Source organism: Camelus dromedarius, chromosome 13 (genome assembly GCF_036321535.1).
Source record: "Camelus dromedarius isolate mCamDro1 chromosome 13, mCamDro1.pat, whole genome shotgun sequence".
In the NCBI taxonomy this organism is placed as follows: Eukaryota; Metazoa; Chordata; class Mammalia; order Artiodactyla; family Camelidae; genus Camelus; species Camelus dromedarius.
In genome coordinates, this window is record NC_087448.1 from 49998453 (window position 1) to 50014245 (window position 15793).

The 15793-nt window shown below is 38.6% G+C and overlaps 2 protein-coding genes and 1 pseudogene across 6 annotated transcripts in view; all 3 read right to left on the reverse strand.

Moving 5' to 3' along the window:
• Positions 1 to 237: 237 nt before the first annotated feature.
• On the reverse strand, positions 238 to 6234 carry KBTBD7 (kelch repeat and BTB domain containing 7). Its single transcript, XM_010991183.3, has one exon. The coding sequence runs from the start codon at positions 5922 to 5924 to the stop codon at positions 3882 to 3884; it is 2043 nt and encodes a 680-aa protein (XP_010989485.2). The 5' UTR covers positions 5925 to 6234; the 3' UTR covers positions 238 to 3881.
• A 3243-nt stretch (positions 6235 to 9477) lies between these two features.
• On the reverse strand, positions 9478 to 11100 carry LOC116157281 (mortality factor 4-like protein 1; annotated as a pseudogene).
• Positions 11101 to 14579: 3479 nt separating this feature from the next.
• The window catches only part of MTRF1 (mitochondrial translation release factor 1), a 28597-nt gene continuing 27383 nt past the window's right edge, over positions 14580 to 15793 (reverse strand). For all 5 annotated transcript variants that reach the window (XM_031466079.2, XM_064493114.1, XM_010991185.3 and 2 more), the window contains one exon: positions 14580 to 14711. In XM_031466079.2, the coding sequence (XP_031321939.1) occupies positions 14598 to 14711 (114 nt within the window). In that variant the 3' untranslated portion in view covers positions 14580 to 14597. The remainder of the gene's footprint in view (positions 14712 to 15793) is intronic.

Here is a 15793-nt window from a genome sequence, read left to right on the forward strand (position 1 = left end):
ATAAACAATATTCTTTTAAATTAGTTGCAATGGTGAAAAGATACTGAAAATTTTAAGCAGGTAAGGGAGAGATCAGATGAGAGGACAGAGGCAAAGTAAAATAGCTAAGAAGCAAGCAACAGATTTTAGGACTTCAAAGACAAGAAAACTTTCTTTTCAAGTTTAGGGGACTGACGTAGAACTGCAAACTTTTTATATTTCCAATTTATGAACATTAAAACAAATTCAATTAAACAGTTTTAGTTTACAAGTCATTCATCATGTTTTATGTTTTTTGCTCATCTCGGCACAAATGGGTGAAAACGACATCAGGCAAAGTGCTGGTTTCTAGTTTCATGAGCAGTGAGTAGCAAATTTGTTATATTTTTAAATTATATTTTAAATAGATTTCTTATGGGTAGAAGCCCTTTTCCAAGCACCTGTTCATAATGAGATAAAGAACTCTTGCATCTTAGGTATCTAAATAAACAGCTGTGACATCCACAGTTTAAAACACCTGGAATCTATTTTGCTTTAAATCCTAACATATATGCAGCCTTCCTAGACAATAATCATCTCACATATAAGTATAACATTTCCAAGTTTCAAATATACACTAGCTCATTTGACCTATTTCTTTAAATCACTTACATTTACTACTTAGCTGTTCTCACGTTAATCACCATGAGGAAATTTGAACTTTAGCCTAAGTGTCAACTTTGTCTCCATTCTGAGGCACGCATTAACATTCACATCCCTTTCAGATGGTGAATGTGTAGTATTTCTTCAGCTCCATTTTAATAATGTCCCCTCCCCACCTTACAAACATTTGAGCAATACGTCTTGTGCAAAATGCTAATTCCTTTTTGTAGAAGTGTTCTTGGAACTGTCCCAAGTGTTCTCAACCTGGGTGTGTGGATGAACTTCAGAAGTGTCATAACACCTTTGAAATTATGAAAACATAAACACATATATTTTTCTGGGGAATGCATCAAAAGCTTTTTTATCAGATTCTCAATTAAGATCCAGGTTCAAAACAGAAAAAAAAAATCAAAAAAACACTGCTTAACTAAGGGAGATAGAAGGAAATTATAATTTAAATTTGCTAAATGAGTCTTACATTTTGTCCTTTTGAAAACACCAATGTCACTTATCATTTGAATTTTTAAAGTATTTGAAATAATTTGGGTTCTCTGGGCTTTTCAGCATGCAGGCAGACAGATCCAAAAAATCAGTAAGATCACTCTAAGTCTTACACAAACAGCAGCCCTGCAAATGACACTCTACTGTGTGTTCGCTAAAACCTGTGCCAACTGTAAAACTGAGACAAAGGTGCTTTCCTGTCAAGAAGGGATTTCAACACTACTAGTTGAGCCACTCACTATGTAAGCAAAGGTTTTATACATTTAGCAGAAACACTAAATTAAGAGGTCAGAAGGCCTGGGGTTCTAGTGCCAGCTTTATTTGTCACTAACCATGTACAAATCACTTATCTACAAAGCTTAAATCTAGTCCTTAATTCACAAATATATCATGAAACCAAAATCCTTTCTAAGAAAACCTCTTTGTAAACCAGTCATTTTACCAATTAGCTTATACCTAACTCAAAGACTGAGAATCACAAATTAGAGAATCTGTCCTTTTTCAATCGGTTGCAACATTAATTCTGTGGATAATCAGCATTGTCCTATTTCAACCTTACAAAACAAAAAGCTATCAACGAGAAGTTATTGGTGAAGAAAAGCTGGCCCCAAAATAACACTATTAAGAAATGGTTTTCCATGTTAAGAGCAGTGCTGGTTGACAGCCCTGATGTCAAATGGAATAAACAAAACTAAAGCATGTTTGCTATTTTGAAGGGACATGTGCTGCTAGGCTAAGAATCTTATTTCACTAAATAATGTTAAATCAACGAAAATGGCTGAGATGGGGGAGGGTCTAGCTCAGTGTCCAGAGTGACTGCTTAGCATGCATGAGGTCCTGGGTTCAATCCCCAGCACCTCCATTAGTAAATAAATAAACAAAACCTAATTACCCCCCCAAAAACCCCACAAAACAAAACAAAACAAAAAATTAAAAAAAAAAAAAAGCTGAGAAAACATTATTTACATGTTTGGTTTTCTAAAATCCTTTTCTTTCTTTTTTTTTAATTCAAAATTCTGTTCTCCATCCCAGAACACACTCCTCAGTACTCTGCCAGGGTGAAAGAAATGTTAGCATTTGGTCACTGGAAAATAAACACAGAAGAGGAATTAGCATGTTACTGAACAAAGATTTAAGAAGATAATTCTAAGTGGGTATAGAAAAATTTATAGACCATAAGCATCTGTATATATACACCACTTATCATGTATGTGTGTTATGAGAACCATATGCATTAATAAATCTTCAAAAAGTAAGCACCTATATTTTCTTGTACTTAACAATGGCAAATTTTGTGCAGTTTAGTCTCTATTTCAGGAACTTTCCTTATTATGGTGATATAAAATGAACAAACAAAAAAACCAAAACCTGGAGCATGGTTTACAGAGAATTACAGGTCACAAAAAACCTAATAAAATAACCATGTGTACCATTGCTTAGGGAAATATTTTAGAGGAAACATTATTTTCACTCTTGGCCCCAAATGCCATCATCCACTTATGTTCTTTAACTGTCAACTTTTAATACAAAAATACCTTCAAGCTGATAATCATTTATAGTGACTTAAAAAACTGACAGTAAATTTCAACACTACATAAAACAGTTCTATACACAGCTTAAAATTTTAAAGTTCTCCGCTGGCACTTGTTCTTTAGAGTTGGTAGACACCATAACTACTACTGACCTCAATAAAAAACTGTTTTTAGTTTATACGTATTTTCAAAACCAGTATCACCTCACAAAAATCACTTCCTGCTGAAGAATCCTCTAACACAAACACCAAAACTATACTGCCAAAATGTTTCAGGAAAACATATAAACTTTTTAAGACCAGGCAAGACCAATGGATAAAAATTTACATTACCCAATCATATGTCCAGTGAAAAACAGGATTGTTCCTTTGATTCAATGAAGCATGTATCAGGTACAGATGAAAAATATGGCAAGTTACCTACTGTTTTTGGTTTAGAAGGGTATCTAAATAATTGCTGATACTACTAGAATGGATGTTTTTTAGGAGAGAAAAATGGTCGCATTTAGTAAATATACATGCTATATTCCAAAATTAAAAATGAAATTTCTTTTAAAACATTGGAATCTGGACTTTTTTTTTTTACTTTTGGTGAACATTTAAGACCATTCTGCACATTATCAAAATGAAATCACTCTTTAATAACCTTAATATATATGTCCAATTTTTTTTCTTTGCAGAAGAAAGCCAAACCAAATTTTAACAAACTATATTAACAGAATACTAAAAACTGACTTGTTCAAAATTTGGGAAATCTACTACTTTCATTATTCTGAAGAAAAATATAAATCCTCAAAATCCTACAAACAATTTCTAGTCCAATTTTCTATTATAAAAGTCCAAAAGCTAACTTCCTCACAACAGTAAATAGAATTAAAAAGTTAACAGAAGTCTAAATTAGACAATCAGAATATGAACAGTGTAACTAATCAAAATAATCCACTGATGCAACAAATATTTGAACAAGGGGAAAAAAAAAAGCATTCTGATCAATTATATGGTTCTTTTTTTGCATATTTTAATCTCAACTTTCAGCAAAGTAAATTATTATATAGGTTGATTTCAAGGACTGTTTAAATTTTGTAACATTACATTAGCAATTCAAACATCACCCTTTCTAAACCAAATCTGCGGTCCTAATCACCTTTTCTTTTCAGGAAAAGGAAAAGGATATCTTTTTTTAAGATACATTGAATAGCAGTAGAAACATCTTAGTATTTCAAAATATTTACAAAGAACCCTGCTGATCCTGTGCATTTCGCTGAGGTGCTACCTGCACCCAGACTTCATCATCAGAAAAAGAACTTGAACTTCCTGACTCAGAGTCCAACTCACTGAATCCATCTAAGTCCCATTCAGTACTAGACTCACTCCGTGCATCATCTTCCTCAGTGATGAAACTCTGACCAGGTTCAAGGCAGGAAGGATAAACACGAGCACAGAGGCAAATAAAGCCAGAGTCAAACTGCAAAAGTCCTAACATGGTACCTATATTAATCCACTGGTCTTCTCTAGTATCATATTCATACACAGTCACCCGGTTTTTTTTCCATTGTGGGGTAGTAGAAGTGATGAGGAGCAACTTCTGGCCATGATTGACAATCTGGTAGTTGTGGGTCTCAGAGTCCAGGGGAATATTACTAATCCGCCTCCACTCGCCCCTGGCTGGGTTATAGACCTTCATGACTGGGATGTCACAGATGCAATAGATCTCATCATTGAAGACACAGGCTTCCTGAAAGTCACTGCGTTTAAGAGAAGCACAATTCAGCCACATATTATGGCTAGGATCATAGCAGAGCATGCGCTTACTGTTCACAGCATAAAGATAGTTCTGAACCACTATTAGCTCAAAGGAATAGAAAGAATGGGGGACAGGTGCCACCAGAGCCCACTGGTTCCTCTGAACACTGTAGCATTCAACTTCCTTTAACTTAACTCCAGTAATAGGGTCTCGCCCACCCAAAATGTAAATGTAGCCATTGAGGTACGCCACATCCATGCCCTCACGGCAGAGCAAGCGATCCGCAAGTTGCTGCCAGCTGTTCTGGGCTGGCTTATACACCCAGAGGTCTTTCCTGGGCTGGGCGGCTAGATAGATGTCATGCTCTGGAGAGACACAGACAGCTGAGGAGGTGATAGTCTTAGTGTGAGCCAAGCTGGTCAAAGGTGATGGCATTGTGTAAATGTCCCCTGAGTACGGGTCATAGCATAAAAAGGGATCTCTGGGATGTCCAAAGAAGATCACCATCTCCTTGGCACACATACCCAGCCTCTGGGGTGGATTTTCTGCTATGGACACAACAGAGCTGCCGCTGCTGCTTTCGGGCTTTGGCACCAGAGACTTGTACAACATGTCACCATATCGCAGCTGCAGGGCCCCTTCAATAAGGTCCAGACAGTACTTCTTCACAAGGGGCTTGGTTAACAGCCCTTCCAGGTAATCCTGATCCTCATCAGTGAAGTGTGTCCAGCGGACACACTTGAAGACTTCTGCGGCACTGGGACCCCGCTCCTTGGGAGCCGCCTCCAACCACTGCACCGCCACGTGACACACTGTCCGCTCACTCTCGATGTCTAGACTATCCAGGCGCAGGACAGCCAGCAGCTGGGCCAAGGTTAGATCTGCCAGAGACTCCTCTCGAATCGAACCCATCCGGCTGAGCTGCTTGAAGTTGTGGGCTATGAAGGACTGGGCCTGCGATCGCAGCTTGTGATGGTCGAAGGCGTCGGCGAATTTGAGGATGGCCGTGCAGTTAGCCAGGTCGAGGCGGCGGGCTAGGAAGGAGGCACAGGCTTCCCGCACATACTCCAGCTGCAGCATGTCGGAGGCCGCGTAAAGGCGTTGCACGTTGGCCTCACTTAGAGACACGCGACCCGTGTAGCAGTAATCGACCAACACCTCAAAGGATTCGGCATCCACGTCGTGCATGGTCACGTTCGTCTGCTGACTCTCGTACATGCCGCCGGTGAACATGCTCTTGAAGTAGGGACACGCGGCAGCCAGCACGTTACGGTTGCAGGAAAAAAGGCGGCCCGTGCCAGGCCCGCTGCCAGGCGTGACCACCTCGATGGTCACATCGCAGAGCAGCCGCGCGTCGTAGAAGGACTTGAGCTGTGCCAGCAGGGCTGCAGAATGAGCCGTGTCCTTCAGCTCCTCCGGGCCGGTGAAAAAAGCTGAAACCGAGGGCTTGGAAATCCTCTTGGGCCGCCTCCCCCCGCGGGGACTGGCGAGGCGGCGAGAGCGCGGGGCTTCCTCCCGGGACTGCATGATGGAGATGGCGGCGGGGAGCTGAAGGCGAGAACGGGTGCAGGGACCGGGCTCTGGCGCCTCCTCACCCTCTTCTCGCTGACGCTAAGACCGCGGTGTCTCCGGAGAGACTGCACGCGGGCCGCGCTTACTTAACTCGGCCTTACGCCGCGGTGCCGCCTCCCTTTATCGCGTAGACAGAGCCTGACTCACCCTTTTCCGTTCCGCGCCCTTTCTCCGCCTCAGCTCGCCCTCACAGGACCTACTGGCTGGAACCGAGAGATGCGCCACCGCCGCGCTGGCAATGCCAGTAGGCGTCCAAGAGGACTACCGCTCCCAGGGTGCCTTTCGCACCTCGAGGCATGCCGGAGCGCTCCAGACTCTGCGGCATAGGCTGCGGCACCCAGGCCGCTTTGCATGCTGGGAGTAGTAGTTTGAGTAATATCGCGAGGTTTCTGGGGGTGGACTGCTTTGGCTAACAGAATTAGAAAGCGTTTATTCTCGATTTGATGCTTTAGTGCTTCGGGTTTGAAGTCCAGAGTAGAAGCCCCGTTTTAGTATTCATTAATTGTGTAACTTCTCTCTGAGAACTGTTCCTACTTTGTAAAGTGGGGATAAGAGTATTTCATAGGATTGTGTGAGGATAGAATGAGATAAATTGCATAGAACGTAGGACGCTTCAATAAATATTTGTTAGTTGGAACAATATTTAAGGGCTTACACCGTGCCTAAAATATAGATTGAATTATTGCCGACTTTTCTTTTTATAATTTATGAAAAATGAGGCACCCCCTTATTTGAAACCAGAAACAGTTTCTGCAAGGAAAACTTTAGTGTTTAATGTTGCTTCTTTTGAAAGGTTCTGAAGGGTATTACACTATTTTCAATACTAAACAATGTATAGGGTGTCTTACACAAAGGTGAGGTCCTACACAACATTTGTGGATGAACTTAAATATGCAAATCAGGCATATTAATAGACAGGTTGGATCTCATCAAACCAATACTTCGTCTCCTGCGGAACAAAGATTATTTTCATTACCTCTTAATATGAGTGTTACTCATACTGCTCCTTTCACTAGCTTCCCAAAAATCAGTTGAAGATTCTGAAATTGTCTTTATTAAGGAGTTTTAGGGAGAGTTTTAAATTAAAATATTTAAACAAACATGCCTTGTATTGTACAAAAAGCACAAGATCCTCAAAGCTTGGTATTCATGCATACCCTAACATGCCTTGAAATAACACAGTGTAGTCTATGCTTTACAAAATGTTTTACATATGTACCGATCGACGTTGTTAATAGTCAAAATCAAGTGCTTAGAGATTTTTATTTACGTTAGAGAACTTTTATTTAAAAACCAGAGTGCTCCGGCTGCTAGTTTGTCATATGTTACCATAACCTAATGAAAGAAATCTTTAGTATTAACATAAGTAGATGGATAACACATAGCAGGAGAATAACTCTCAAATAGTTTTTCTCTCTTTTCCTATTAGCTGAAGAGGGTCTAGTGGAAATACTCCAGGATAGAGACATTAAACTAAGTGGGGCTCAGAGCTCCAATATCTCTTCTGTACCTTTGTTAGATATCCTTCAGATATACCAGAGAGAACTGTCATTAGTTAACACTGATTTCTTTCTTACCTGCACTAAACACCAGCTAGGGAAAAAGCAATTAAAAATATTTTATGTTGATGAAGTATACATAATATGTTACCATTTTAAGATTTTTTAAATTGTTCATTGCTTTGGCGTTAAGTATATTCACATTGTTTTGCCACCATCACTACCACCTATTCTCCAGAGCTCTTTTCATCCTGCAAAACTGAATCTTTGTACCCACTCATAATAACTCTCCTTCCCTCTCCCCCAAATCTCTGCTAACCACCATCCGACTTTGTGTCTCTTTGAATTTGACTACTCTAGGCACTTCGTAGAAGTTCAGTGATTGATTTTTATCTTCCTTACATCTGCCCATACTTTGTTATTTGGTTTAGATTACCTTTCACAGAATTCAAAATATTTAGTAGATACTGTGCTCTACGGCTTGGAGCAGTGCTGTCATAGAACTTTATGTAATGTTGCAAATCTATTTTTGTCTGTGCTGGCTGATCCAGTAGCCAGAAATCACCTGTAGTTCTTGAGTACTTGAAGTGCGGCTAGTGCCACCGAAGAACTGAATTTTAAATTTTAGAAACACAGCATTGTTATCCATGCACTTCAGTAGAGAAAGGAAAGTCTTCTCAACAAATGGTGTTCAAACAACATGAAAAAAGATTAACCTTGACCCCTACCTTACACCATAAATGAAAATTAAATCAAAATGGATTTTAATATTAAACCAAAAACTTAAGTAGAAAAGGGAAAACTATAGAGCTTCTAAAAGAAAACATAGAAGACTATCTCTGTGACTTTGAGATAGGCAAAGATTTCTTAGGGCACAAAAAACAGTAATCATCTTAAAAAAAATTGATAAAATGAACTTCAACAAGATCACAAGGTTTTGCCTATCGAAAGCAATGAAAACAAGATAAAAAGGCAAGCCATAGGTTGGGAAAAAATATTCGTCATACATATACCCAACAGCTAATGAATATATGAAAAGCTGCTTAATGCCATTCATCATCAAATGAATGCAAATTAGAGCCATAGTGGGAAGACACTGCACACCTGAGACAGGAGGGAAGGGGGCAGGCCACAACCATTAAAAGAATGACACAGCCATTAATACCAAGATGGTGGAAGACTGAACTGCCGGTAGACCTTGAGCTTCATTATACCCTCACTAAAATCCAATACGATGCTAAATGGTACTCTTACAGGTGCCAGGACCATTTAAGGCTGACCATAAATGGTCAAAAGGTTGGTGATGGCTGAATTCCCAGGAATCCCACCCATGTCCCCAAAGTAGTTGGAATAATCCTCCCACTTGTTAACATACAAAGTTACAGAGCCCATAAAAACTAACAACATCGTGACTCATGCTGTGCTCCCTTCTGAATGAGATGGACTGCAGTCTGTCTATGGAGTTTATCTACTTTTACTTTAAACTGAGCACCTAAACCCCACACTTTGTGGCCTTTCTCTTGCCTTCTGAAACAGCCTGCACTCTATGGAGTATGTATCTCTCTGAATAAATCTACCTTTACTCAACTGTGGCTTGCTCTTGCACTCTTTCCTGCACAAAGTGAAGGACCCACACTTGGGGTGGGGCACATCCCAGAGATTTGACTGAGACCTGAGACACAGCCATCCTCTCGCTCTACATTTTTCCTGTGTCACACCCACTGGAATTACTAACCTTAAAAAGATCAACAATACTAAATGTTGGTGATGATAGGGAGCCACTGGAACCCTCATATATTAATAACACGAATATAAACTGGTATACTTACTTTAAAAAGCTGGTAGTTTCTTTTAATGTTAAATGCCCGATAATTTCATTCCCAGGCATTTGCCCAAGGGAAATTAAAACATGTCTAGAAAAAGACTTGCACAAGAATGTTCATAGTAGCTTTATCCATGTATTCATACAGTATACTACTACTCAGAAATAAAAAAGAAACAACCTTTGATATATGCAGTAATGTAAATGAGTATCAAAAATGTTAATACAGGGGTAAGTAATAGCTCAGTGGTAGAGAACAGGCTTAGTATGCATAAGATCCTGGGTACAATCTCCAGTACCTCCATGAAAAAAAAATTGAACAAAAGAAGCCAGATATACAGGAGTACATACTGTATGACCATTTATATAAAGTTCCAGGACAGTGAAAATAAGCTAGGGTGAATAAAAATCATAATAGAGGCCACCACTGTTGGTGGGAGAGCAGTGGCAGGTTGCTAGATTGACTGGAAAGGAACACGAGGAAGCTTTCAGGGGTGATGGAAACATTCTCTTCTTGGTTGGGCTGGTAGTTACACTGGTGTATGCAACTGTCAAACTCAATTGACTGTCTCAAGATCTGTGCATTTAATTTACTGTAAATTATAATCCTCTTTGGAGGATCCACTTCAGAATTGCTAGCAGTAAATAAAGTTGCAGAATTCCTTGCCAGGAAATCATGAAGATAGTTCAGTCATAAAATAAGAAAGTTCGCGTCTAACGGTGCATAGACCACGTGGTGCCAGTTCTCCGTAGATGTGATGTTGCTGTAAACACCTGAGAGAAGGGTGCCTCACGGCAATCTTTGAGGACTTCAGCAAACTGGATCTTTCAAATGTGTAGAGTCCCTAAGTACCCAATGTTACGTTCCAATATTCTTTCACTCCTGACCCAACTTCTTTAACAGCATACACATTATTCATGTTTCCTCAAGATCCCTTGGAATTTGCATAGTCCTCTACAGGACTTAGCAGGAAGATAGAAGAGCTGTTTTTGCCTGATAATTAAGTCTCAGTCATCAAGCCAGGGTGTTAGTTCTTCAGGAATCTAACTTCAACTCCATTTGTGAACTTTTCCAGTAGCGGGATCTTTTCTTCGGAGGAGGCTGAAGCATATCAGTGGTATTGCCACCATTTCCATTTCTGGGTGACTTTGAACATTTTTCTCTTGCAGGCAAGACATCTTCTGAGTCTGTGAACTTTTCACTTTTCTTTTTCTATATCCAAAATGACTCTCATTGCCTTTACTCATTAGCGCCACTATATTTTTTAATGGGTCCTTTCTTTTCTTTTCTTTTTAATGGAGGCACCGGGGATTGAACCCAGGACCTACACTCTACCATTAAGCTATTTCTCTCCCCTCAGTGGCTCCACTCTTGCTCAGTTGGGGCGGGCCTAGTGAGCTGTCCCAGGCATGACTTCTATCCCATATTACTTATTGTCAGCTAACTTGTTTCAAAACTGTTACATACATAAAATTCTTTTTTAAATTATTATTGAAAAACTTTGTATTGAAGTATGGCATAGAAACAGAAAAGGGAACAAATCAAAATTATAAATGCACTGAACCATCATTAGCACATTAGCAGCATCTCAGAAACCTCAGCCCCAAACACAAGGTCTTCCTAATCACTACTGCCCCCAACAACATGAAAGTCATATGCTTTTAAAAATAATTTATTTTAATTTTTAGTAGACTGTAGTAGTTTAGTGATCCGTCCCTTGACTCAATTAAAAATATCCCTATGATTTATTCTTTTTAAATTAATTTTTTTAATGGAGATACTGGAGATTGAACCCAGGACCTCATGCATGCTAGGCATATGTTCTGCTGAGCTATATGCACACCCACCCCAGCTTTATTTTTTAAAGCTTTTTATTTTTTGATATCCTGTTTTGGGGAAGGGGGAAGTAATTAGGTTTATTAATTTTTTTTTTAAGTGGAGATACTGGGGATTGAACCCAGGACCTTGTGCATGCTAAGCATGCCCTCTACCACTGAGCTATATCCTCCCTTCCTTATTCCTTGATATTCTAAAGGTGTTATGCATATAAGGCAATAAACTTTGGCTCTCTGGATTTTTTACAAGAACCTTAATTTATCTTTGGTGTAGTATGCACACTCCTAACACTTTTCTATTAACAGTTAAAGATGTCAAGTTTATCTTTGTAATTGGGGAGACTAATAGGTCTATCTGAATAAAGCAAGATCATGAGTTGAACTGAATCTCACTGTATGAAAATAAAGTATATAACAACTGAAAGTACTTGTTGATTAAATAACAGACGACCTAGAACCCTGCTACTCCAAGTGGTGTTTGTGGGCCAGCAGCATCCATCATCACCTGGAAGCTTGTTGGAAATACAGAATCACAGGCCCCAGACCTACTGAATCAGAATCTGCATGATGGCAAGTTTGCCAAGTGATTTGTATAAATACAGAGATTTGAGAAAAACATCAAGTTAGACTGTCTTTACTTTGCCTTGTTTCACACAATATTTTAATATTTACATTTCCTTGGATGAACGTTTCTGTTACATAAAATGCCTGAAAACAAAAATCAGTTTCTGTGTTTCTAACTTGTACCCTGAAACCCCCTATTCAACATTATTTCAAATTAAATCACATCCTCCAGGGACATCACTTTTCTGGGGGGTGGGGAGAGTAGGGGGAAATGCCTACCCCTAGGGAAATAATGATATTGATTCAAATAGGATTAAATTCTCTCTCATCTCAGAGAAAGTGAGAGGAAAGACAAAGGAAAGCTTTCTTTAAAGAACGCCAGCTAATAAATTTGGAAAGAATGTAAGAATGAGGACATCACCGTTTTGTAACTCCAAATGTAATAGCTGTTTCAGGCAAAGCAAGATCATTCATTGATGTTAAGTCAATGAGATGAAAGGTCATCGGGTGTAACAAATTACCCCCAAAATTAGCAGCTGAAACCAAGAACCCTTAATTTATTCAGTTTCTGAAGGTCAGGTCCTGGAACTAGGGGTGCGTCCAACTAAAGGGCTCTCCTGAAATCACAGTTAAGACTGTCCAGTCATTTCAGGACAGGTCTAGGGCTAAATGGTCTGCTTCTAAGCTCATTCATGGTCTAGCTGGAAGGCTGCTCAGGGCTGTTGGACAAAGGGACTCAGTTTTTCCAATTAATACAGCCACTCCATAGGGTTGCTCACAGTATCATCTTGCTGCCACCAACACGAGTGACCCAAGAGAGAGGCAGAGACAGAAAAACGGAGACAGAGCTAGAAGCAAGTTTTTTTTACAACCTAATATCAGAAGTGACAATCCCACCACTTCTGCTGTATTCTATTTGTTGGAAAAGATTCAATAAATCTGGTCTATGTTCAAGGGGAGGAGATTACACAAGTGCATGAATGCCAGGAACAGGGATCACCCTGGGGTCATTTCAGAAGCTGCCTTGCACGATGAGAAATCCCACGCTTATATGAAGCCAAAGTATTACCCCACAGACTAAACACTATTAAGAATATGTACCATTACAATGAAGAGATTTGACAGTTTCCAAACTTAGCATCATTAAAGTGGAACTTCCTGACATGATAAAATGTCACATCATCTATGAAGTAGTCTTGCCAAATGTGTTTAATCTGAACTGAATCTTTAGACATAATTTTACTTTATAGTACACTGACGGGGATAGATGAAAGTTACCAACAGAATGAGGAAGCAGCCAGAAACATTTAGAACGTAGGCTATTCTATAAAACAGCCTCGCAGGACTCTTAAAAAGGTCAGTGTCAGGAGGGAGGGTATAGCTCAGTGGTAAAGTGCATGCCCAGCACGCATGAGGTCCTGGGTTCCATTCCCAGTACCTCCATTAAATAAATAAATAAATAAATAATCCTAATTACCTCTCCCCATTAAAAAAAAAAAAAATTTAAAAAAAAAAGATCAGTGTCATGTGGAAAGAAGGTTGGGGGTTAATCCAAAAACCAAAGAGATACCACCAAATGCAATGTGTGAATCTTGGTTGGATCCTGGATTGGACAAAACAAACAAAAACAGCTAAAAAAAAAAAAAAAGACATTTTGGGGATAACTGAAGAAATTTTAATATGTAATAGCTATTAGATCATATTATACAATTATTAAATTATTATTAAACTAGATGTGATAATGGAGTTATAATTTTGTAGAATGTCTTCATTCTTAGCATGTGATGAAATATTTAGGAGAGTTATGAGATCTGCCACCAACTTTTAAATAGTCCAGCAATCACTGTGTGTGTGTGTGTCTGTGCATATAAGAAGAAAACCAAATGTGGCAAAATGTTAACAATAGCTGAATCTAGAGTATATAGTGTTCACTGAACTGTTTCCTAAATATTATTTAAAAAAACTTTTCTGTGTGCTTGAAAAATTTCAAAATGCAAATTGGGGAAAAACTTTCTCTCTCATCTTTACCTCCAAATGACTCGATTGGTCTTAAAACTATTTTAGCTAGTCTCCACTGGTATATAGTTCCTCTAATAACCACTCTCTTTTTTACTCAAGAAACTTCCTGAGAACAATTACTAAGCACAACATGCCACTTTGAATTAGAGTTGTTGACTTTCATTTTGGCTCCCCCTCAGCTGGGAGCTCTGTAAGGTAAGGACTAGGTTTTATATATCACTGCACAAAAGCAACCACATGAATTCCTCATATTATACCACATCTATTGATGCTTATTAAGTCAAAGAACAGTATGAAATAGAAGCCAAGCAGAGTCTACTTTAAATATTGACTTGAGAGCAGAATTCATTCAGCTCTCAAAGAACTCTACAATCTGCATCCTAGAGATGCTCATGGTTATTGACTCACATTTTTCACAACTTTTATTTATCTTTTTATTTAAAAGTAGCAGCTTTAGTCCTAACTTTAACATGATTAACAGTACTTTGTCTTTAAATAGGAGTTTACAAAGAAGTTTATACATCTATACCACTAAATTTTACCATGGGGAAAGCCCTTAAGTAGAAGATGAAAAATGTGGGTAATTTATAGATGGTTAAAAAAGGCATATGAAGAGAACAAGTGACCTGTCCTAAATCACATAATCAATTCTCAATACTTTCTCTTTTCAATGATGCATATTTCACTTCGACTTGAAGAGTTAAATTGTACTTTACCAGAAACCTAAAATAAAAGGTCAAGAAATGTGACTTGATTCATTAAAAAATATATTTGTGAGTACCGTGTATTTTTAGCTGCACTTTATGAACTTCCATAAGGATTTCCACGCCTCTGTCTGCTTCTTGACATAGGTCCATTTTATTTATATAATAAATAACAAATCAGGATTTATTTTGCTGACTTAAGGTTTTCATCCAAAAATACAGTAACGGCTTCTTCATCCGCTGATTGAAGCAGTCTCTGTATTAGCTGATCCAGGCACTTCTCCCCACATAAAAATTCCTGGTAAAAGAGAGAGTTACTAGGAAAACCTGGTTACCAGAAATACAGGAGAAACACAACAAAGAAGTAAGCGTATATTTATTTTGTTTCTTTAAAGTCATTATTTAATAGCGACAAAGGATTACGAATCTACAATATAATGAACACAATTGCTAGTTTGCGAGGATCCCTGCTTAATATTGGCTTTTCTACGTAAAAAGTGAATCCAAAAGAGTAAATGGAATGATATTCTTTCTTAAATTGTTTAAATTAGCATTTTGTTTAAAAATCAATCTTCTGGGATTTGGATATTTCTTACAGCTCTCCAGACAACAAAACAGAGATCTGAATCAACTTTTGAAATTGATATCCACCTCTCTCTCTTTAAAATTCCTTTGCTAGACTTTTCTGACATCACTCTCCTAGGTTCTCAAGCCATCTTTGGGAAGATGTGTTTGCTGGAACCTTTCTCCTCTAGTACCCTAAAAAAGATAAGGCTTTTTATTCTTGCCCTGAAAATCTCACCCTTTTCATCATGTCACGTTATTTCCCAAGGGCAAAACAGACTAGAACGCCTTAATGGCCTAGGTATCTTGCTGCCATGGTAAGATGCATGATGTTCTGGGCCATTTGCTGCCTTGCCAGATTCTCTAGTCCTGGCTCAGATAAAGCCTTCCTGAACATTCTCATGCCAACCTTCCAAACTCAACTTATTTAGTCTGTAAGTGATTTATAATAGTTCTCCTTTTTCTTAAATTAGAAATACAGTGGTTTAACATTATCTAACATACATCTCACAAATGTTCTTCTAGGGCAGTGTACCCAAGCAATAGAAATAAAAGCAAGAATAAACAAATGGGACCTAATTAAACTTACAAGCTTCTGCACAGCAAAGGAAACCATAAATAAAACAAAATGACAACCTACAGAATGGGGGAAACTTCTTGCAAATAAAACTGACAAAGGCTTGATCTCCAGAATATAAAAGCAGCTCATACAACTTAATAAGAAAAAAACAAACAACCCAATCCAAAAATGGGCAGAAGACCTAAACAAGCAATTCTCCAACGAAGAAATACAAATGATCAAGAGGCACATGAAAA